The sequence below is a fragment of the Propithecus coquereli genome, unplaced genomic scaffold (assembly GCF_000956105.1).
Source record: "Propithecus coquereli isolate 6110/MARCELLA unplaced genomic scaffold, Pcoq_1.0 Scaffold59, whole genome shotgun sequence".
NCBI classification, from domain to species: domain Eukaryota; kingdom Metazoa; phylum Chordata; class Mammalia; order Primates; family Indriidae; genus Propithecus; species Propithecus coquereli.
Genome location: NW_012151840.1, coordinates 2,263,645 through 2,287,361, shown reverse-complemented (window position 1 = coordinate 2,287,361; position 23,717 = coordinate 2,263,645). Strand labels below are relative to the sequence as shown.

Sequence of the window (23,717 nt, the reverse complement as noted above, 5' to 3'; positions counted from 1 at the left end):
AAAAAAAAAAACTGACTCCTGTTAACCTTAGCCTCCAGCCTTCTCAAGGGATGGGTTTACCCTTAGGCAAAGTAACCTTTTTTTGGTTTTTATTTTGTTTGCTTGATTTTAGATAAAAGTTCAAGAGAAGTATGTCTGGAATAAGAGAGAAAGTACTGAGAAAGGCAGTCCTCTGGGAGAAGTAGTTGAACAGGTAAAAGAAAAGACACTGAATGTATACCATGTCATAATCTGAGAAGACATCCTGCAACACTGTAAGCCTCTCTCTCTCCCAACAGGGCATAACACGGGTGAGAAATGCCACAGATGCAGTTGGGATTGTGCTGAAAGAGCTAAAGAGGCAAAGTTCTTTGGGAATTTTTCGCCTGCTAGTAGCTGTGGATGGTATCAATGCTCTGTGGGGAAGGACCACTCTAAAAAGAGAAGATAAAAGCCCGGTAGGAAAACTGGGTTTCTCTATTATTAGTTTCCTTGATTTCTGGTTTTATCATGTACAGAGGCTAGGTCTTAGTCTTGTAGCCCATCTGATATATTATCTTGCCCTAGGAGTATTCGAATTAAGATATACAGGGCAAATAGAGGGTGGGTGCACTGGCTCATTCACGCCTATAATCTCAGCACTTTAGGAAGCCAAGGTGGGAGGATTGCTTGAGCCCAAGAGTTCAAGACCAGCCTGGGCAACGCAGCATGACTTATCTCTACAAACAATTTTTTAAAAATTAGCCAGGCATGATGGTGTGTATCCATAGTCCTAGCTACTTGGGAGGCTGAGCCAGGAGGATTACTTGAGCCCAGGAGTTTGAGGTTGCAGTGAGCTATGATCATGCCACTGCACTCTAGCCCAGGCAACAGAGTGCGACCCTGCCTCAAAAAAAAAAAAAGATAGGCCAGGTGTGGTTGCTCACATCTATAATCCTAGCACTCTGGGAGGCCGAGGCAGGAGGATCACTTGAGGTCAGGAGTTTGAGACCAGCCTTAGCAAGAGCAAGACCCCATCTCTACTAAAAATAGAAAGAAATTAGCCAGACCAACTAAAAACAGAAAAAATTAGCCAAGTGTGGTGGTGCATGCCTGTAGTCCCAGCTACTCAGGTGGCTGAGGCAGGAGAATTGCTTGAGCCCAGGAGTTTCAGGTTGCTGTGAACTAGGCTGACGCCACGGCACTCTAGCCTGGGTGACAAAGTCAGACTCTGTCTCAAAAAAAAAAAAAAAAAAACAGCCTGAGCAAGAGCAAGACCCTGTCTCTGCAAAAAATAGAAATGATTAGCCGTACATGGTGGTGCATGCCTTTAGTCCCAGCTACTCGTGAGACTGAGGCAGGAGGATCATTTGAGCCCAGGAGTTGGAAGTTGCAGTGAGCTATGATGACACCACTGCAGTCTAGCCGGGGCAACCACGTGAGACTATGTCTCAAAAAAAAAAATAGAAGAGGAAGAGGAGAGAAGAGAAGACAAGAGAAGAGAACACAAGAGAAGAAAACACAAGAGAAGAGAAGAGAAAAAGAAATTATTCCTTCTTAATAGCAAACTTTCCTATGCAGGTTATTTTTAGCTTGGGAGACAGAGGATGTCATTTCCTCAATGTGTTTTATTTCAGGAAATTAGATAAATAATAAGGAAGTAACACCAATAAGGGAGTTAATTCTAGACCATAGGTAGCTTTATAATTCAAAATTTTGTTAAGATTGAAAATAGGAGAGAACATAGATCACAGATGCTTCTGAGGTTTGTGCTTTTCCCAGGAACATGCTCAAACTTTGGTGTAATAAACTTTGATTGATTGAGGGGGAAAAAAAAAAAGATCGAAAGTGAACACAACCAGAAGAAATCATCTGTAATGACAATTTAAACTGTTCCAAGACATTCACCATACATTCTTTAGCTTCAGGGTTGTGAGGTCCTATCTTTAATTAACCATTTCAAGTTGTTTTTAGACTGGCTTAACCACCAGTGCTCTGGCAGGACTTATTCATTCTTTTCATAATTTCCGTTAACATGAAGGCCAACTCCACCGTTATTGTTTGGTGTTTTTTAGTACTGTCATATTGCCTAATATGGTGTTTCTGTTTCAATATCAGTATAATTTTTTTGAAGATTGCACTTTCCATTAAGTTTGGACTTAACCTGTCAATTCCTACACAATCCAATTGTTTTGTTAGGACTTCTTTTAAAAATATCAACACTATTTTACACTTTATCTGATATGCTTACAAATAGTATTTGTTAGATATTTATTCTTATCAGTAGATATAATTAAATACTTCACTTTCACACTCATAGCAATGCTTCCCAAATTTTTCCACCAAAAAGTATACTTGTAGCAAAAGAGAAATGAATACATAAAACTCTGAAATGTCAGTATACTGGTGACATGAGGTATGACCTCATAGTTGTGCGGGGCAGCTGGTCTCACCTGCTCCTGAGCTGCCATGTATGTAGTTCTACAGAAGTCTAGATGTTATAGTAATAAGAAATAACCAAAAATAAATTTTAAAGCCAAGAGCAGTGGCTCCTGCCTATATTCCCAGCACTTTGGGTGGCCACGGCAGTAGGATTGCTTTGAGGCCAGGAGTTCAAGACCAGCTTGAGCAAAAGCAAGAGCCCATCTCTACAAAAACATAGAAAAAAATTAGCCAGGCATTATGGCACACGCCTGTAGTCCCAGCTACTCAGGAGGCTAGTATGGGAGGATCTCATGAGCTCAGGAGTTTGAGATTGCTGTGAGCTTTGATGATGCCACTACACTCTAGCCTGGGCAACAGAGCAAGACCCTGTCTCAAAATAAATAAATAAATAGTGAATACTTACCATGTATCAGATACTTTATTGAACATCTGACATGCTTTTCATATTTACATTGACCCTAGGTGGTATTTGTAGTTATGAGATATCTGGATTATTTATGAATTTCAGTTAACTGATATAATACCTATGCTTCATTAACAGACATAATCAAAAGCTAACTAACTATTATGTTACTAGAATAATGTATTTCAGTTTAAAGTCACGCAACCTGTTGCTCTTGGTTGCTGTCTTAGGCTTAATGTATACACCAAAAACTGGTTAGAAGTTCCACACCTCACCCTCTCCTTCCTTCTTTCCCGTTTTGTCAGGTGAAGACGTTTGGGGAAGCTTGCCTGATGGTACGGAAACCAGGCCTCGAGCTTCTGCATTACCTAAAAAACACCAATTTTGCATATCCAGCTGTACGATATCTTGTCTGTATCCTTTCCTGCCTGCCTGGGCCCTCTTGAGCCAATGCCTTCTCCCCTGAAATGAGGGAAAAGAAGAAATGCAAGAGTACTTGACAATAGAAGCGTCTCTTTCTGGTGATGTTTTCTTTAACAACAAGTACTTTAGATGGAGAGAAGGGAACAGGAAAAACCCTTAGTCTTTGCCATGTTATTCATTTCTGTGCGAAACAGGACTGGCTGATACTACATATTCCTGATGGTAAGAATTTCCTATCTTTTCTTTGTGTAGTTTTAGTTACCCTGTTGCTGTGGTAATCCTGTGGCTTTAATTTTCTGATGGGGCTGTGATGGCTAAAGGAAAAGTCTTTGCTCTAGATGCAGAGCAGTCTGAGCTATTTCATCATATTAGTTCCAACCAGGTTATAAGGTAAAGTAAATGTGACAAGAGGAAATCTAACTAAAAGCTTCCTGAACAAGTAGTCCTTACGTTGATATTCAGTGCCCAAGTGCATAAACTCCTTCCTTAGATGTCACCACAGGGGGTTTTTTTGCCGTCAGTTAACAATTTTGAGAACCTATAGAGACTTCTACTACTTATCAGCATTCTAGAGTTGTCAGTATAGATCTTAAAAACTTAAACTCTCATATTTGGTATATATTCCTTTCTTGTTCAGTGTTTTATGCATCTACATTTTCTGACATAGCTTTAAAAACTGCCAGTAAGCAGAAGTGATATTTAATCCACTTGGCATGCCTTATGTATTGATTCTAATGATAATGTCTAGTCTAAGGTGGACCAGACAAAAAAGTAAACCCCCGAAGCAAGAAGACTTTAAGAAATACATATGGGAAACTAAAGTCATTTCCCATAATTAAAGAGGCGGAGAGTTTTCAAGTTGAAAACAGTCAGTTTCTGCCTAGTTTATTTTCTTGTGCCTTTTTTTTTAGCTCATCTTTGGGTGAAAAATTGCCGGGATCTTCTACAGTCCACCTACAACAAAGAGCGTTTTGATCAACCTATAGAGGCTTCAACCTGGTTAAAGAATTTCAAAACTGCAAATGAACGCTTCCTCAGCCAGGTGACTAGACTCCCAGAAGTTTGATACTGAATACTCTTTATTTGGATTCTGTCTTTTTTGTACTCTGAATACTGGTAGACTGTGGAGAACTGAAATTACAGTTTGGAATAACTACATCATTTTGTATTTCTTTCATACATTTTGCTCACACAGTAAACTGTTCTCATTTTGTTGGTAGCAAAGTGAAATCCAGATTGATTCATTGACTTTTCAAGCTACAGCCTCAAATCCTTCACAAGCAGATTTCCAACTACATGGTTTTCTCCAGATAAGATCTTTTTCAGGAACCAGAAATGTACTGGTAAAATTGCTATTTACTCAAGTGATTCTTGGATCTCTAGACCAGGACTTTCCAATGCTGGGTACAAAGTGGAGTCACCTAAGAGCTTACTAAAAATGCAAATTCCAGGCTGGACGTGGTGGCTCACACCCGTAATCCCAGCTACTGGGGTGGCAAGGCAGAGACTCGCTTGAAGCCAGGACTTCAAGACCAGCCTGGGCAACATAACAAGACCCTATCTCTAAAAAGATTTTTTTTTAATTAGCCAGGCACAGTGGTACATGCCTATAGTCCCAACTACTCAGGAGGCTGAGGCTAGAGAATCATTTGAGTCCAGGAATTTGAGGCTGCAGTGAGCTAGAGGTACCACTGTACTCTATCTAGCCTGCATGACAGGGTAAGACCCTGTCTCTTAAAAAAAAAAAAAGAAAGAAAGAAAGAAAAAACAGATTCCAAAGCTTCATTCTGGACCCTTTTAGTCATAATCCTTTATGTATTTTTTTTTCAAGGCTCCAGACAGAAATGGGTTAGAAAGCATTCACTTCCATACTGAGGTCTCTTACAGGACCTGAAACATAGATTAAAACTGACTCCTGGCCGGTGCAGTGGCTCACGCCTGTAATCCTAGCACTCTGGGAGGCTGAGGCGGGCGGATTGTTTGAGCTCAGGAGTTCGAAACCAGCCTGAGCAAGAGCGAGACCGCGTCTCTACTAAAAATACAAAGAAATTAATCGGACAACTAAAAATATATAGAAAAAATTAGCCAGGCATGGTGGCGCATGCCTGTAGTCCCAGCTACTCGGGAGGTTGAGGCAGAAGGATTGCTTGAACTCAGGAGTTTGAGGTTGCTGTGAGCTAGGCTGACGCCACGGCACTCTAGCCCAGGCAACACAGTGAGACTCTGTCTCAAAAAAAAAAACTGACTCCTGTTAACCTTAGCCTCCAGCCTTCTCAAGGGATGGGTTTACCCTTAGGCAAAGTAACCTTTTTTTGGTTTTTATTTTGTTTGCTTGATTTTAGATAAAAGTTCAAGAGAAGTATGTCTGGAATAAGAGAGAAAGTACTGAGAAAGGCAGTCCTCTGGGAGAAGTAGTTGAACAGGTAAAAGAAAAGACACTGAATGTATACCATGTCATAATCTGAGAAGACATCCTGCAACACTGTAAGCCTCTCTCTCTCCCAACAGGGCATAACACGGGTGAGAAATGCCACAGATGCAGTTGGGATTGTGCTGAAAGAGCTAAAGAGGCAAAGTTCTTTGGGAATTTTTCGCCTGCTAGTAGCTGTGGATGGTATCAATGCTCTGTGGGGAAGGACCACTCTAAAAAGAGAAGATAAAAGCCCGGTAGGAAAACTGGGTTTCTCTATTATTAGTTTCCTTGATTTCTGGTTTTATCATGTACAGAGGCTAGGTCTTAGTCTTGTAGCCCATCTGATATATTATCTTGCCCTAGGAGTATTCGAATTAAGATATACAGGGCAAATAGAGGGTGGGTGCACTGGCTCATTCACGCCTATAATCTCAGCACTTTAGGAAGCCAAGGTGGGAGGATTGCTTGAGCCCAAGAGTTCAAGACCAGCCTGGGCAACGCAGCATGACTTATCTCTACAAACAATTTTTTAAAAATTAGCCAGGCATGATGGTGTGTATCCATAGTCCTAGCTACTTGGGAGGCTGAGCCAGGAGGATTACTTGAGCCCAGGAGTTTGAGGTTGCAGTGAGCTATGATCATGCCACTGCACTCTAGCCCAGGCAACAGAGTGCGACCCTGCCTCAAAAAAAAAAAAAGATAGGCCAGGTGTGGTTGCTCACATCTATAATCCTAGCACTCTGGGAGGCCGAGGCAGGAGGATCACTTGAGGTCAGGAGTTTGAGACCAGCCTTAGCAAGAGCAAGACCCCATCTCTACTAAAAATAGAAAGAAATTAGCCAGACCAACTAAAAACAGAAAAAATTAGCCAAGTGTGGTGGTGCATGCCTGTAGTCCCAGCTACTCAGGTGGCTGAGGCAGGAGAATTGCTTGAGCCCAGGAGTTTCAGGTTGCTGTGAACTAGGCTGACGCCACGGCACTCTAGCCTGGGTGACAAAGTCAGACTCTGTCTCAAAAAAAAAAAAAAAAAAAAAAAGATATACTATGAAAATGGAATCAGAAGAAGGCAATGCTTTCATGCCAAGAATTCTACCATTCATTGAAAATTAAGCGAGAGTGTTGTGGAAAGGGCATAACAGCAGAAGCTATGTTTTCTTTCTTTCTTAATTTGTTCTTTCTATTCTCATTTCAAAATGAGGCTGTATGGTCTCAGCAGAGAAGATCAGAAGCACCAAGGAAGGGGGTGGTTTAGGGAAGTAGGTGTTTTCTCTCTTGGTGACTGTTATTAGTCTCCAGAAGCATGGAAGTTCTAGAGCCAGCAACTATGTGGCTTATCTGGTGTACCCTCAGGTACCATGATTATGCAGTAGTTGAGGATTTTTTTATTGTTGTTCAACTAAAGAGTTGTCTCTGTTGAGCACCCAGGTAAAGCAAGTAGTGATCTCTTCTCTCTTTCATTGACCAATGTGCAGATTGCCCCAGAGGAATTAGCACTTATTCACAACCTGAGGAAAATGGTGAAAAATGACTGGGTAAGTGCATACGGTGCCTAACGCATTTCGGAAAGAAACGTGTTTTTCTTTAAAACATACTACTACTTCACTGCTAATACTTTCCATTCTCTAATTTTATGGACAAAAAGTTCTTTTATTTAATTCTATAACTGTACCACGTTAAGAATAAGGTCTGGATTAACACATTGACTGCCACACTAGAAAAAAATTTTTCCTTGGGGCCATGGAGTTCTATTACAAAAATAGAATAAAAACTTCAAAAATAAACCAGTCCTTTCTAATTTAATGAAAAAATCTTATTTTTTATTGTTTTTTGTGCATGAGTTATATGCGACTTGAAAAATGGTTCTCACAGCTCCCAAGGTGAAGAGATGTGTGAGTTACGCATGCTTCACGAAGCCCCAGGCTCAAAACTAGCATGAGTTTAATACAACTCACATGTCAGTTAATGTGTTAAAATCTATGTATTTGGTTTCTAATCTTTCCACTTGACTCGAGTAAGCTTATTCAAAACCATTTTATTTAAATATTAGCCTAATTTTATTTTGTTTGCAATTATTTAAAGTGTTCTTGTATTTTCTTTATCATCTGTGGAAAAGAGTTTAAGACCCAAAAATATGTTGTAATAAACTTAAGATCATGCAGCAATTTATTATCAGAGCCAAATCTAGAACTAATAACCAATTCAGTTGACATTTATCTGTGTCAGACCATACTGCCACTACACTATATGGCAAAAAAAAAATCTGTAGATGATTACATTGCATTTTTCTATCTTTTTTAGCTTTTTCCAATTCAGCATTTTCTCTTTTCTTTCAGCATGGAGGTGCCATTGTGTTGACTTTGAGCCAGACTGGGTCTCTCTTTAAGCCCCGGAGAGCCTATCTGCCCCAGGAGTTGCTGGGAAAGGTCAAGTTATAGAAAAAGTTGTCTCCCCTTAGTTATTCTAAAGATGTATCTTTTTATTGATTTATTTATTTTTACATAATCTCAGACTTAGAGAAAACTCATATTCTTGTATGCCCTTCACCCAGATTTCTAAAATGTAAACTTTATTGTGTTTGCTTTATCCTTCCCCTCTTTCCACATTTTTTTCCAAAATTATATGACAGTAACCTGCAGACATGATGCCTCTTTTTCCCTCCAATTATGTCTCTTTCCTAAAAACAAAGACACTCTAATACATAACCATAGCACAATCATCAAAATCAGAAAATTGACATTGATATAATACTTTTACCTAATCTGTGGACCTTACTCTGATTTAGCCAGTTGTTCCAATATCCTTTATAGAAAAAGTTCTGGATAGTGTGTTAAATTAAGTTGTCATGTCTATTTGGTTTCCTTTAATCTGTGACAGTTCCTCAGTCTTTGTCTTTAATAACGTTAATATTTATATTTTTTAAAAAGTGCATGCCAGTTATTTTGTAGGTCATTCGTTTTATGAGGTCTGATGTTTCCTCATGAGTAGTAGTGATATTAGAAGTGATGGTGTATCTTAGTGAATGCATCTTATGAGAAGGCACTTGAAATCTGTTTCTCCCATTACTGGTGATATTAATTCTGAACAGTTAGTTGAGGTGGTAGCCATCAAGTAATGTTACTATTTTCCCTTTGTAATTAATAAATATCTTGTTGAGATATACTGTGAGACTATGTAATGATCCTGTTACTTTTCAAACTTCCACCTACTAATTTTAGTATCCATTACATTAGTGATTCTTTCCTAAATCAGTTATTATTATGACAGTGGCCAACTGGAGAATTTTTAGCTCCATCATTTCTTCTATATGTATTATTTTTGGCTTTCTGTTATAAGTAGAAACTTTACCTTCTGCTTTATATATTTATTTATTTGTTTCTTTCAGTGTGGACTTGTGGATTCTTACATAATGGATTCTAAACTTCTACTATCTTTTTGTTGTTGTTGAGACAGGATCTCACTCTGTTGCCCAGGCTGTAATGCAGTGGCATGATCATAGCTCACTATAGCCTCCAACTCCTGGGTTCAAGCAATCCTCCTGCCTCAGATTCCTGAATAGCTAGGACTACAGGTGCATACCACTCTGCCCAGCTAATTTTTTTTTTTTTTTTTTTTTCCAGAGACAAGGTCTCACTATGTTGCCCAGGCTGGTCTTGAACTCCTGGCCTCAAGCAGTCCTCCTACCGTGGCCTCCCAAAGTGCTGGGATTACAGATGTGAACCACCACCAAGTCCACTGTAGTTTTTTATTTTGATGTTCAACTTATCTCAGATTTGGCCATTAGAAGCTCCTTCAAGCTGGCTTCTGTATCCTTTTTTTTTTTTTTTTTGAGACAGAGTCTCACTCTTTTGCCCAGGCTAGAGTGAGTGCCCTGGCATCAGCCTAGCTCACAGCAACCTCAAACTCCTGGGCTCAAGCGATCCTCCTGCCTCAGCCTCCTGAGTAGCTGGGACTACAGGCGTGCACCACCATGGCCGGCTAATTTTTTCTATATGTTTTTAGTTGTCCAATTAATTTCTTTCTATTTTTAGTAGAGATGGGGTCTCGCTCTTACTCAGGCTGGTTTCGAACTCCTGAGCTCAAACAATCCACCTGCCTCGGCCTCCCAGAGAGCTAGGATTACAGGCGTGAGCCACCGCGCCTGGCCTTCTGTATCCTTTTGATCATCATTCTTTTAGCACTTCTTTACTTTCTGACATAAGAATATTTTCCAGACTCATCTTGCTTGTACTTTCCATACCCCAACCTTGGAGTCAGCCATTTCTCCAAAGATCCTTAGTTTGTTTTAGAGGAGAATGGCATTTAGAAACCAAGACCTGAGAGCTAGGTATACTCATTGCTATTGGGGTTTCATTTCTTCTAGACCCTCTCAATAGAGCTAGTAAATATATACATGTAATATTCATGTTCACAGGCCAGGTGTGGTAGCTCACACCTGTAATCCCTGCACTTTGGGAGGCTGAGGTAGGAGGATCGCTTGTGGCCAGGAGTTCACAGCCAGCCTGCAACATAGCGAGACCCTCCTGTCTACAAAAACTTTTAAAAATTAGCTGGGCATGATGATGTGCCCTCGTAGTCCCAGGTACTCGAGAGGCTGAGGCAGGAGGATCACCTGAGCCCAGGAGTTTGAGACTTCAAGGACCTATGATCACACCACTGCACTGCGGCAGCCCAGACAGCAGAGTAAGGTCCTGTCTCTTTAAAAAAAAAAAAGAAGAAGAAAAAGAAAAGAAATACAAAGACCCTGCCCTCAAAATGCTTAAGTAGAATTTCTCCTCCTGCTGATTTGTTCCGTAACGATTACTATGTCTTCATCCTTTTTCTTCTCCAGGAAGGATTTGATGCCCTCGATCCCTTTATCCCCATCCTGGTTTCCAACTATACCCCAAAGGAATTTGAAAGCTGTCTTCAGTATTACTTGGAGAATAATTGGCTTCAACATGAGAAAGGTTGGTTGTTTAATTTTTCCTATCAGGGCTTTATGCTCACAGTAGAATCCCACTGCATCAGAGGCTTGATCTCTTCTTCCCTCAGCAATAGCTTGTAATATTTCATCTTTTTTTCCTTTATCTTGACTTATTTCTGGCCGATAAGATAATACAGAAAGGTGGTTGGGAGGTGATTACGGTTTAACTTACAAAAGAGTTTATATTCTCCCTAAATTTCTCATCTTAGTCCAGAATAAAATGTTCATGCTAAAGAAGGAAGCAAAGCCAAGTCCAGCCATTGGGCAGAGTTTCCAGGTGTTTAGGTTGCTGCCACACTCTCTTTGTTGCATTTATTCATTCAATAAACTTCAGTTGATAGGTTCGTGTGCTAGGAGACCCATAGAATAATTCATACTGTGTGAGAGGCTACACCAGCACCAAACTAAACCTTCGCCCTACCTGACCTAGCATATATATACAAAAATTAATTCTTAACTCCATATTTGATCCAATTGGACTGAAAGCATTCCAGCTATTCATTAACCCTTGCCCTCACCTGTGGATGTGAGAGGATGTAGAAGAAAAGTAAAGACCACTCTATCACTAGACAATAGAGAGTTAATAGTAATTGGAATAGGTTCTTACAGGAGTAGAGAGAAGAATGTAAAAGTAGCTGCAGCCAGCATGGTAGGTTGGGAGGCACCATGGACAGATTTCTAAGGGAGTTGGAAGATTTGACAAAGTCCTAAAGTCCACAAGATACTCTTGGAATGGAGGGAGAGAGATACGCTGGATTAGAGGGATAGAGACAAAGGAAATAGAAGAATAGAGACAAGGGAAATTTTGCATAGAAAAAGAATACCTCATTGGGATAAAGGATTTAGAAATAAGATCTCTTAGGAAATGCCAATTACATCACAACGTAATCTGGATAAGGTAGCCTCTGACTACAGAATTTTCTGAAGAACACAATGCAGCAGGAAGAAACTGCTACTTATCTGTGTTTGACTCCATTTTAGCTCATACAGAAGACGGGAAAAAGGAGCTGCTGTTCCTAAGTAATGCAAACCCCAGGGAGCTGGAGCGGCTCTGTGCCTACCTCTAAGCCACGGTCACAACGTGCATGGAAGAACATGGACATTTCCTTTAAGCTGGACCCAACCAGATGGAATCACTACACAGGAAGAGCAGCCAGGCCCCTCTGCTTAGGGGATTGGACAAGACTGCAGTTGGCTCTGGACCTTCGTTGAAATGAGTTCCTTGCAAAATGACTGTGAACACGTGGCAATAAGATGTCCTCTTCTTCCTGAAACTAATACTGGTTTATTGGATGCGATTTTCACATTTAAGATAATCATAGGCCGGGCGCGGTGGCTCACGCCTGTAATCCTAGCACTCTGGGAGGCCGAGGCGGGTGGATTGTTTGAGCTCAGGAGTTCGAGACCAGCTGGAGCAAGAGCGAGACCCCGCCTCTACTAAAATTAGAAAGAAATTAATCAGCCAACTAAAAATATATAGAAAAAATTAGCCGGGCATGGTGGCGCATGCCTGTAGTCCTAGCTACTCGGGAGGCTGAGGCAGAAGGATCACTTGAGCCCAGGAGTTTGAGGTTGCTGTGAGCTAGGCTGACGCCACGGCACTCACTCTAGCCCGGGCAAAAAGAGTGAGACTCTGTCTCAAAAAAACAAAAAAAAGATAATCATAGATCTTTTCCTTAAAAAAATTAAATATGTTTCTTAAAGCGTTGTGTTAGATTTATAATATGGAAAGAGCCTTCAGATTGGCCAAATTGAATTTCTCTGGTATTCTGCTTGTTGGGAATCTGAAGAGACTCAATTCTACAGAAATTTCCACTGGTTCTGTTCCTTAGACTTTATTCAGTTCAGCAGATCGAGATTCACAACTCTACTTCTCCCTCCAGACACTTAACACTCACTTCCTATTTATACTTTGATCCCTTGATGATCCCTGGGAACCTTAACTGAAACTCCAGCTGTTTCTGGCAGCTTTGTATGGCACAGCCCCTTTGTACAAGTTCCTAAGAGAATTAAGCACTAAACCCTTTGAGCATACATTGTATATAATGAATTAACTTATCTTTAATACATACGGAGTTCTACTACCTGTATACCATCCCTTGGGATAATTGAGAAAATAGTTACCTCAGATCATTTAATCCTCTTACCATTTCCAGGTTGTTGGTATAGTTTAAAGAGTCAGAATTTTGATTCCCCGCTCCATCACTTATTAGCTCTCTGTTTTAGGGTCTCTTAGCCTATTTCCTTCTCTAATTTCACCTTATCTAATGGTGATAATAATGCTAAACTTGCAGGGCTTTTGCAAGTATTAAATCACATATGTAAAGTGCCTAACACATAGTAAGGTACCCATTAACAGTAGCTGGCTGTCTTTATAACTTGGATTTTATAGTGCTTATTTGAAGAATTTCCTATCAGGAATAGCACTTCCGTTCCTGAACCAACCCCCCAGTCAACCACAGTGGTAGCTTTACAATGTGTCAGTTTAACTAGCCTGATGCTCTAGCATCAGATGCTGACAGCAGCTTTACAGAGAAATTTAACCAGCTCCAATTGGAAAAGTTAAATTCCTGTAACAAAGCCTTTTTTATGTATCTCGTAGTGGTTCTGCTTTTCCTATTGCGCCTTGATTGATGTACCTCCCAATGTGAATCATTAAGCTTTTAGATTTATCTTTTTAACAGCTCAAACCCCCTTCCTCTTCATCCTTACTACCATTGCCTTCATACCCCCTTCACTTCTTGTTTGAGTTACTGTAATCATTTGCTAATTTGTTTCTCTGCCTCCAGCCACTCTTTTTTTAATTTTTTATTTTTGAGACAGTCTCCCTCTGTGGCTCTGGCTAGAGTGCTGTGGTGTCATCATAGCTCACTGCAACCTCAAACTCCTGGGCTCAAGTGATCCTCCCACCTCGGACTCCCGAAGTGCTCGGATTACAGGCGTGAGCCACCGTGCCTGGCTTCCTACTACTTTTGACTCCCTCCAGTCTATCTTTCACAGGCTGCCTGAGGGAGCTTTCTAAAATTCCCCTAATTGATGTCATTTAGCAGTTCTATTATGCCTTCATTCTCATTTATTTTGCCATGTACATGTTACAAATTTCAAACCATACAAAAACATACAGTCAACCCTCTTGCATCTGTGGATTCAACCAACCATGAATTGAAAATATTTTGGGGGAAAAAATGTCCATAAGGTTCCAAAAAGTGGCTCATGCCTGTAATCCTGGCACTCTGAGAGGCTGAGGCAGGAGTCTTGCTTGATATAAGGTGTTCAAGACTAGCCTGAGCAAGAGCAAAACCCTGTCTCTACTAAAAAAAAAAATAGAAAAAATTAGCTAGGCATGGTGGCACGCACCTATAGTCCCAGCTACTAGGGAGGCTGAGGCAGGAAGATCACTTGAGCCCAGGAGTCTGAGGTTGCTGTGAGCCAGGCTGATGTCACGGCACTCTAGCCGGGGTAACAGAGCAAGACTCTGTCTCAAGAAAAAAAACAAACAAAATAAACCATCCACATTTTAGCCTATGACAATGGCAGCCAGCCCCCACAAATTCCATTGCTGGTGCCTCCCAAAAACACAAGATGCCACTGCTCTTACCAGAAGATGCTTACTGGTCAGGACCTGCATCATTTTGGCAAGCTCGATCCTTAGCTGCAAATGAGGCTGGGAAATGCTTCCCCCTGAATTCATAAGCATATGGAATATTAAAGTGTATGTCTGTACCATAGCTGACATAGAAAGTCTCTACAGAAGGATTACCTCATTACTTTTGTAATTAGCTAAATAGAAATTCTTTTTTCCCAAATACTCTATCATAATCTACCCTCTCCAGTCCTCTTTTTTTCTTAAGACCCTTCTGCAGACCTGATGCTCATGCCCTGATTTTTATTGTCCCCATGCTAAGCTGCTGCACAGCTAACCTCTTAGGGCTTTTCCTCGTCACTCAGCTAGGTTGGATCCAGATTGGAAAGGAAGAAGTAAAACTGCCTTTATTTTTATTTTTTTATTTTTTTTATTCCAATCTTCCTTTATTTTTCTTTTCTTTTACAAAATAAGATCCTTAAAATAGCAAAAAGAAAAAAAAATCAAGATCCTACCATGAATACCTATTTGGTAACTTTATACAAAGTAATCTGCATTTTTTAAGCAAACTTCTGTTGTTAGACAGATTCTTCCCTTTTTCCACGACTACTGTCAGTTAGTAGAAGCTAACAATTTTTTTTCTTCTTTTTTTTTTTATTTCTGCATATTATGGGGGTACAAATGTTTAGGTTACATTGCCCCTCCCCCACCCCCAGTCAGACCTTCAAGCGTGTCCATCCCCCATATGGTGTGCATCGCACTCATTATGTTTGTATATACCCATCCCCTCCTCCCCCCCTCCCATCTGCCCGACGCCCGATAAATATTATTCCTATTTGTACACTTAGATTGCAATGAAACCAATTTGCGGGTGAGTACATGTGGTGCTTGTTTTTCCATTCTTGGGATACTTCACTTTTAGTAGAATATGTTCCAGCTCTTTCCGGGAGAATACAAGAGGTGCTATATCACCACTGTTTCTTAGAGCTGAATAGTACTCCATGGTATACATACACCACATTTTATTAATCCACTCATGTATTGATGGGCACTTGGGTTGTTTCCACATCTTTGCAATTGTGAATTGTGCTGCTATAAACATTCGGGTGCAGGTGTCTTTTTTATAGAGTGTCTTTTGTTCTTTTGGGTAGATGCCCAGTAATGGGATTGCTGGATCAAATGGTAGATCTCCTTGTATCCCTTTAAGGTATCTCCATATTGCTTTCCACAGAGGTTGCAGTAGTTTGCAGTCCCATGCTTTTATTTTTAGATGACATAATCTTGCATGTAGAAAACCTTAAGATATCCCAAAAAAGGTCTACCAGAACTAAAACAAGTTCAGCAAGGTCACAATAATTCAAGATCAATATACTGAAATCAATTGTAGGCTGGTCCGAGTGCAGTGGTGTTTACAACTAATTGATCACAACCAGTTACAGATTCCTTTGTTCCTTCTCCACTTCCACTGCCTCACTTGACTAGCCTACAAAAAAAAATCAATTGTATTTCTTGATACTAGCAATGAAAATCCAGAAATGAAATTAAAATAATTCTATTTCTAAGTACTTAAGTGCAAGATGTACACTAAAAACTACAATATATTATGGATGGAAATTAAAAAGACACAAATGAAAACCAGTCCATGTTCATTGATTGGGATGCTCAACAGTGTTAAGATGGCAATTATCCCTAAATTGACCTATAAATTCAATGCAATCACTATCAAAATTTCAGGCCAGGGGTGGTGTGGCTCACACCTGTAATTCCAGTCTTTTGGGAAGCCAAAGTGGTAAGATTGCTGGAGGCCCGGAGTTCAAGACCAGCCTGGCAATATAGCGAGACCTCGTCTCAACAAAAAATAAGAAAAATTAGCTGAGCATGGTGGCATATGCCTGTAGTCCCAGCTACTTGGGAGGCTGAGGTAGGAGGATAGCTCTAGTCCAGGAGTTCAAGGTTGCAGTGAACTATGATCATGCCACTGCACTCCAGCCTGGGTGACAGAGTGAGGTATCTCCATATTGCTTTCCACAGAGAACTGACAATGGCCTTGTATCCAGAATAAAGTACTTTTGCAAATTAATAAGAAACATACAAGCTAAAAGAAACATGGACAGGAGGCTTGAACACGCACTTCACTAAAAATGATATCCAAATGACCAATAAACATAAAAGGTACTCTCAACCTCATTAGTGATCAGGAAAATTAAAACCATCATGATAATGATTAAAGTTTTTAAATGTTGGCAAGGTTATGGAACACCGGACGAAAACTCTCTTAACACTAGTGGGGCCATTGTAAATTGGTATTTTATAAAACAGCTTGTTGTTACTTACCAAGTTTTAACATACACAATCTTCTGACCCCAAAATTGACACTCTTAGGTACATACCCAAGAAAAAAGTTGTTCATAGGAACAAGAATGTTAATCGTAGCACCTAATAGCCAAAAATTGGAAACAATCCCGAAGTCTATTATTAGCAGAATATATTCTTTGTTGAATAGAATAGACCACTTCTGGTCTATTCATACAGTGGACTATTCTGCAGCAGTGAAAATGAGCGATAGGTACATGCAGTAATAGGGGTGAATTTCACAACCCATATTGAACAAAGGCAAGACCCCAAATAATACAAACTCCGATTTCTTTACGCAACGTAACAGATATAAATAAACATAGATAAATGATAGGTAGATGATAGATAAGTAAATGAGAGTCTAGCCCACAGGCTTAGAAGTCAGGAACTGTGAGACTTTTTGAGGGGAAGAGGGTGCCCATGGGAAGCTTTAGGGGGCTACTTCTTTTTTCCAGCAAGGTTTTATTTTTGTCTGAGGAGCTATTAGCCAGCAGAGATATTTGCGTGAAAAAAGACAAGAGCTGCAAGAGGAATAGGAAGAGAGCCTTCCGTGACACGCCCCAGGGCTGCCCCACGTGAAGAGCAAAGGCACCAGCCCCCAAAATGCTCCATCCTGGCGTGCAGGCACTGACGTCTGCAACTTCCGGCGAGGCCGGCGGGGTTCCGCCCCTCGCCGGCAACTACAGGGAAGCAGGATTGGTCCACGTCAGGGAAGAGGGAGCGAATGACGGGCGGTGCCTCTAGAGCCCGACGAATCGTTTATTCAACGGGAAAGGATGTGCTTGTGGACCAATAGGACGCAGAGAATGAGGCCCCGCCCAGAAGCCTGCCAAGCCAATCGGCTAGGAGCAACGAGTGAACCGGCAGGGGCGGTGCAGGGCGGTATGGCGGGCGGGGTCCGGGAGGTGCTCACACTGCAGTTGGGACACTTTGCGGGTTTCGTGGGAGCGCACTGGTGGAACCAGCAGGTGAGGTCTCCCGGCAGTTGCGCCGGCGGAGCTTGTCGGAATCTACAGTTTTGACTTCCGGCCTCGCCGTCTCTGAGCCCCGTCCTCTGTGCCTCCCCAGGATGCTGCGCTGGGCCGAGCGACCGATGCCAAGGAGCCGCCAGGAGAGCTGTGGCCCGACGTTCTGTACCGTACGGGCAGGACGCTCCACGGCCAGGAGACCTACACGCCGCGACTCATCCTCATGGATCTGAAGGGTGAGGAAGTGGCAGGGGTCAGCCGATGCGGTTTTTCCCTTTTGTGTGCGGAGTCTCTAGCATCTGTTCGCTTCAAGACCCTCCCACCTTCCTTGGCCGAAGGACCAGAGATAGGAGCTAACATAGTATGCCAACACTCGAGGGACGCAGGAAGGCCAAACTTTACTCTGCTCGAGAGCCATCTCTGGAATAGGCTGCTAGTCCCTAGAGACGGTGAGACGTTGAACTGTAGCACTCCCGTAGGACCAGTGGGTGTGGCTTTTGCCCCAAGTCCCACAAGCTAATGACTGAACTGGGAACTGAAGGATGGAATCTGGATTCTCCTAGACCAGAGTTCCCCCGACCCTCAACTAACGTATATCCAAGAAGACTTGTAAAAGCCATGTGCTGGAGGGATGGTGACAGCAGGTTGTCAGGTGATCAAAGGAAGATTAGCTGAAGGGAGGGAGAGGGTGCCCTAGGCTTTGACCGACCTAACATTGCTTATTATTTCTGTACAGGTAGTCTGAGCTCCCTAAAAGAGGAAGGTGGACTCTACAGCGACAAACAGCTAGATGCTGCAGTAGCATGGTGCGTATTCGCTGTATGGGGAGGGGTGGGGAATGTGTATGTGCACAGAAAGCTGAAGAACTCATCCTAGTGACAGTTTCTGTGGTCAAACTCCAATCTCTTTCAGGCAGGGGAAGCTCACTACACACAAAGAGGAACTCTATCCCAAGAACCCTTATCTCCAGGACCTTCCAAGTGCAGAGGTGAGGGCCTCAGCCCTGAACCGGGCTAACCAGAGTGCCTCCACTGGGGAAGATAAAAAGAGGATTTTAATCACCATAAGTGCCTTAGGACATTACTTTGGCAAAAAGCACTTCTTTTCCTGAGGACTACCTGAACCGACTACCTGAATAGAAAGGGGTGTGTCAACAAACTAAGGGAGGAAAAAGCAGCCTTTGCCTCCAAACTGCCTGGAACTAAATGTAGATTTTTCTTACCCCTCCCAGGGAGTACTAAGTAGTGATGGTGTCTGGAGGGTCAAATCCATTCCCAATGGCAAAGGTGAGACTTCTCCAGATACTGATGGATGGGGACTTGGGCAGAGCAGGAAGACAGAGAAAGGTACATTTCCTCTGCTTTTCTTCAGGTCCCCTGCCACACACCATCGCCACTTCAAACCCACCTATCCCCACAGAGGGCAGCATCCGAGTCTGGTCAGATTTCCTCAGAGTCCATCTCCATCCCCGGAGCATCTGCATGATTCAGAAGTACAACCATGATGGGTACGGGGACCTCAGAGTCTGTGAGGCAAGAAACTTGGGTCACCAGCAATGCTGGATGAGCCTCTTGAGGCCATCTTCCCTGCCCTCCCCCAAAACAAAGAGATCGAGGAGTTGAGGAAGAGGGTTCTAACTCTTGGATCGTGTCTATTTGTGGCAGGGAAGCAGGTCGGCTGGAGGCTTTTGGCCAAGGGGAGAGTGTCCTGAAGGAACCCAGATATCTGGAAGAGCTGGAGGACAGGCTGCATTTCTACGTGGAGGAGTGTGACTTCTTGCAGGTAGCTGCCTGGCAAGGTGGACCCCTACTACAGCAGCTTTCCTCATCACTCTTCAACTGTCTTTCGTCGTTCACCTCTGTCCAGGGCTTCCAGATCCTGTGTGACCTACACGATGGCTTCTCTGGGGTAGGGGCTAAGGCTGCAGAGTTGCTACAAGATGAATATTCAGGGCGAGGAATAATAACCTGGGGCCTGCTGCCTGGTCCCTACAATCTAGGGGTGAGTGGAACTTGCAAGAAAAAGCAGTCACAGGGTAGGGAGAGAGAAATAAGAATCCTGGTCAGAAAGTTGCTTAATGCAAACTACTCTCTTTTCTTTCACCAGGAGCCCCCGAAAAACATCTATCGCCTGTTAAACACAGCTTTTGGTCTGGTGCACCTGACTGCTCACAGCTCTCTCGTCTGCCCTTTATCCTTGAGCGGGAGCCTGGGCCTGCGACCTGAGCCACCTGTCAAGTTCCCTCACCTGCATTACGATGTAAGGACCAGTGCTCTTGTTTTGACTGCAGCTGGCCACAGGGCCTCCTTGTACTCCCCAGGTCAGCCTGTATGTGTTACTGGCTCTGTTCTTGAGGCCTGAGCTTGAACTCAGCTGTGATGTGGCCTGTGTCCTATGCTTGTCTAGCCTTGAGCCAGACACACCCCTGCTTCTTCCCCCAGACCTTTCTGCCATTAATGCTTTGCTTCCAAACTCTTTTCCAGGCCCCAAAGGCTAAATGCTCCTCTCCATGTCCTCTTTATAGGCCACTTTGCCCTACCACTGCAGCGCCATCCTGGCAACAGCCCTGGACACAGTCACTGTTCCTTATCGCCTACGTTCCTCTCCGGTTTCCATGGTTCATCTGGCTGATATGCTGAGCTTCTCCGGGAAAAAGGTATGAAGCTTTGTGAGGAGTTGGGTCAGTGCTGACAGAAGGTTTTGTAACCTGTTCTCTTCCTTATCTTTAGGTGGTGACAGCAGGAGCAACTATCCCCTTCCCCTTGGTTCCAGGCCAGTCCCTTCCTGATACCCTGGTGCAGCTTGGAGGAGCCACCCCATGGACCCCGCTGTCTGCATGTGGGGACCCTTCTGGAACACGCTGCTTTGCCCAGTCAGTAGTGCTAAGGGGTATAGACAGAGCATGCCACACAAGGTGAGGACTGGTGGGGTCCTTAGGAGCCCTTGCCAGAATTTGTTTCATGTCCTTTTCTCCCTAGTGTCTGTGGGCATGCTAATGATATTCTTCCTCCCCTATTCCGCAACCACTATTTAAAAAAAAGGGGGGGGGCCAGAACATCCTGATTCAGCTGATAGCCTCCTAACATAAGAATTGTTGGTTTCTTATTCATGCTGCCACATGGATAAGGTGTTTTTGGCTTTCTTCTCGCAGTCAGCTCTCCCCAGGGACACCTCTGCCCTCCCCTCTCCATGCGTGTACCACTGGGGAAGAAGTCTTGGCCCAATATTTACAACAACAGCAGCCTAGAGTCATGAGGTCAGTATAATGGCTTGCTCCTGCCCTTTTCTGAGACCTTCGACCTCCTTTGACTTCTTGCTCACTCTACTGCTATTCTCTGCCCCCACAGTTCTTCCCATCTGCTGCTGACTCCCTGCATGGTGGTCCCTCCTTATCCCCATCTCTTCTCCTCGAGCTTCAGCCAGCATCGTGTGGTTCTCAATGGTCCCCCCAAGGGGTCAGGTATGTAGAAGGTGCAGAAAACTGAGATTTCAAGTATGGGAGAGGTTTTACTGTCTCCCTTCTTGCATTAAAAGTACTTAAAAAGTTCACAGTTAAACATTCCTTTATTCACCCTATGGCTCCTGAGAAAAATGTTTTTCCTCTGGAGTACTGATATCCTAAGGGGACAATACACAAAATTTCTTGAGTTTACTTTACAATCAAGTCTACCAAGGGCCCAGACTTCCCTATCAATAAGACAGAGTCCCAGGGTAGAATAACAATCCATTTACAAGTCTCACTTTTCTCTCCTGTCATAGCAGTGGAGAGCATCCCAGTGTTTGGGGCACTGTGCTCCTCTTCGTCCTTGCACCGGACCTTGGGAGCCTTGGCAAAAGAGCTCACCAAACTCGACCTGCGACGTTGGGCCAGCTTCTTGGGTGCTGGAGTAGAACAGGATGACGTGGAGGAGCTGCTGCAGGAGCTGCGAAGCCTGGCGCAGTGCTACCAGGACAGTGATGGCCTGAGGGACTAAAGTTCTAGAGTCGGGGAGAAGAGCTAGTTTGCAGTACACTGCTGGATGCAGGAGCCCAGTGTCTTCCGGCAGAGAAGCTCAGTGTCTTGGGACTAGCTACACCAACATATGCATTTATTATATTTAGAAACACTGTGATTAGATCACAGAATAATAAATATGTGTCAGCAGACCAAAACAAAAAAAAAGTAGAGAAAGCTGAGTCCCACTCTCCCTTGATGCTATTTACAAAGTACATTTGCAGATTTGTAAGGTCTTCATAAAAGACCCTGAACAATGCATAGGATGGCCAAGCCCATGGGCCCCACTTCCCCCAACCTTACTTTGTCTTTGTCCTGAGCTCCTGTTCTCCAGCTCTGTATACTGAGCCCAAGGATTGTACAAGCAAAGTACAACTACCCTCTCCCCCAGTGTCCGGGTGCCTATTGGGTTTGGTCCCATGCAGATGACACCCAAACATTCCCAGAGTCTCACTCATCTAGCTCCTCCTCAGACAGAAGGTCCCCATGGTCGGATAGCTGGTCTGTATTGCTGGTACTGGTTGCATCATCCTCATCCTCAGAGCTGGCCTCACAGGCAGTGTGGAAGAGCTGCATGAGTTCTCGAAAACGGTGGGAAACCTAGGAGGAAAGGAGAAGATCTGTATTTACTGTTCCTTAGTAACTTTTTTCTTCTTAAGAGATGGAATCTCGCTATGTTGCCCAGGCTGGTCTAGAACTCCCAGGCTCAAGCGATCCTCATACCTCGGCCTCCCAAGTACCTTAGGAACATTTTAACATTTATTAAGTACTATATACCAACTTGAATTGTTTTTTAGAGACAGGGTCTCACTGTCGCCCAGGCTGGAGCTCAGTGGTACAATCATAGCTCACTGCAGCCTCCAACTCCTGGGCTCAAGTGATCCTCCTGTCTCAGCCTCCCGAGTAGCTAGACTATAGGTGCTAGACTATAGGTGTGCACCACCATGCCCTTACTTATTCCACGGGTAGTGACAGCTGTGTCCTTATAGATAAGGAAACGAAAGAGGCTAAATATTTTGTCCAAAGTCACACTCCTCCTAAAAACAAAACTGTAATAGAAATTTTGGGCTTCTGCCTCAAAATCTGATGCCCTTTCTCTTCCATTATCACCCTGATAAGTCAAGCCCTTCCTTAAGCCAGACGTTTATAATAACCAGTTAGTGTCCTGAATTTGGAAATCCTTCTTTTGACTTTCTGCCTCTTAGGTGGCCACCCTGTCCTCTTCCGGCCAGGCCTTCTCGTTGGCTCCTCCGGGGCTTGAAGCTCCAGCAGGGCTTCCCCAGCCCCATTTACCTCAGCAGGGCTCTTATTTCCCAGCTGCTGGGAGATGACGCTGAAGGTCTGCGGCTGTGCTCCTTGCTCCTGGCACATGGTGAGAATCACACGGTCGGCTTCTCTGTAACCCATGTATCATGATTAATCCTCAGGAGTCACACAAACGTGTTTCTATGCTCTTACCAAACACACACCATCCATCCTTACCTACCTTGTCCACAGGACAACCTTCTCCCCAGTGGAGCTGACCTTGCTGTTGTTGGCACAGACTGTAGCTTCTGTGGTCTTTGGCTGCTGCTCCCCCTCTGGCCCCTTGCCCTGTATTCCACTGTCTTTGGCCAACCCCCCTCTAGGGGGTTTGGGAGAAGTCTCTGAAGTGTCAATTTCTGATGAAGATTCATGGACAGGGGACATCCCGTCTGCTGTCTTCACCCCAGCTCTGCCTGAGGGCAGCCAGCTCTCTTGAGTATCTGGTTTCCCAGACATATGTCTTCTTTCTAAGTCTCTGGTTCTCGAGGAAACAGGACTCGGGAAGGAAGCAGAGGGTTCAACAGTGCCAGGCAATTTCTCAGTTTTTGATACATCCCAGACCAGCATCAAAGCCTCTGACTCACCCACTGCCTTTTGGCCCTCCCTCTCTTTCTGACGTCTGAGGGATGCCTTGGGGCAGGAGAGAACCTCAGGCCCAGCCTGGTTTCTCCTAACAGTGTATGGTACAGCTCCAGATTTGGGGGGAAACTGAGGAGTCTCTGGTGAGCGAGGTGGTGGGCCATCCAGAAGGAGCTGTTCCGTAAGAAGGACTTCTTGAGGGGACGGCAAAGTACTCCCCACTGGCAATCCTGCTTAGGAGGAAAATAAGGATCTAAGTGTATGGACAAAATCAAGAGGCACTTAAGGACTAAAATTACCATAGAGTCACTGTGGTGAGCTACTGTGG

At 43.4% G+C, this 23,717-nt stretch overlaps 3 protein-coding genes across 6 annotated transcripts in view; 2 read left to right on the top strand and 1 right to left on the bottom strand.

Moving 5' to 3' along the window:
• DAP3 (death associated protein 3) overlaps positions 1-11,875 on the top strand; it is a 35,760-nt gene extending 23,885 nt beyond the window's left edge. The window contains exons 5-13 of the mRNA XM_012658672.1: positions 3,112-3,220; positions 3,359-3,451; positions 4,141-4,271; positions 5,572-5,652; positions 5,738-5,896; positions 7,115-7,174; positions 7,976-8,065; positions 10,471-10,588; positions 11,587-11,875. Coding sequence (XP_012514126.1) covers positions 3,112-3,220; positions 3,359-3,451; positions 4,141-4,271; positions 5,572-5,652; positions 5,738-5,896; positions 7,115-7,174; positions 7,976-8,065; positions 10,471-10,588; positions 11,587-11,672 — 927 coding nt within the window. The 3' untranslated portion in view covers positions 11,673-11,875. The remainder of the gene's footprint in view (positions 1-3,111; positions 3,221-3,358; positions 3,452-4,140; positions 4,272-5,571; positions 5,653-5,737; positions 5,897-7,114; positions 7,175-7,975; positions 8,066-10,470; positions 10,589-11,586) is intronic.
• Positions 11,876-17,385: 5,510 nt separating this feature from the next.
• On the top strand, positions 17,386-21,538 carry MSTO1 (misato 1, mitochondrial distribution and morphology regulator). 2 transcript variants are annotated; one of them, XM_012658670.1, is made up of 14 exons: positions 17,386-17,511; positions 17,612-17,747; positions 18,248-18,317; positions 18,424-18,499; positions 18,743-18,797; positions 18,883-19,018; positions 19,176-19,293; positions 19,378-19,512; positions 19,618-19,770; positions 20,036-20,167; positions 20,241-20,425; positions 20,663-20,767; positions 20,859-20,971; positions 21,271-21,538. In XM_012658670.1, exons 1-14 carry the CDS (start codon positions 17,428-17,430, stop codon positions 21,483-21,485), a joined length of 1,713 nt encoding a protein of 570 aa, XP_012514124.1. In that variant the 5' UTR covers positions 17,386-17,427; the 3' UTR covers positions 21,486-21,538. The 2 variants fall into 2 exon arrangements, with proteins under 2 accessions (XP_012514124.1, XP_012514125.1); XM_012658671.1 differs by having other exon boundaries at positions 21,274-21,532.
• Positions 21,059-23,717, bottom strand: part of GON4L (gon-4-like (C. elegans)) — a 66,971-nt gene continuing 64,312 nt past the window's right edge. For 2 of the 3 annotated variants that reach the window (XM_012658667.1, XM_012658669.1), the window contains 2 exons: positions 22,992-23,619; positions 22,447-22,901 (listed from right to left, as the gene is read on the bottom strand). In XM_012658667.1, coding sequence (XP_012514121.1) covers positions 22,637-22,901; positions 22,992-23,619 — 893 coding nt within the window. In that variant the 3' untranslated portion in view covers positions 22,447-22,636. Of the gene's footprint in view, positions 22,106-22,446; positions 22,902-22,991; positions 23,620-23,717 lie in introns of those variants that run through there. The other variant, XM_012658668.1, reaches the window with a different exon arrangement.

What these genes read in the sequence shown, in the direction of transcription:
- MSTO1 (XM_012658670.1), top strand. Translation starts at nt 17,428, where the DNA reads ATGGCGGGCGGGGTCCGGGAGGTGCTCACACTGCAGTTGGGACACTTT. An exon ending in AGGACCTTCCAAGTGCAGAG is followed by an intron (nt 18,500 to 18,742) that starts GTGAGGGCCTCA and finishes TACCCCTCCCAG; the next exon opens with GGAGTACTAAGTAGTGATGG. An exon ending in AGGAGTGTGACTTCTTGCAG is followed by an intron (nt 19,294 to 19,377) that starts GTAGCTGCCTGG and finishes ACCTCTGTCCAG; the next exon opens with GGCTTCCAGATCCTGTGTGA.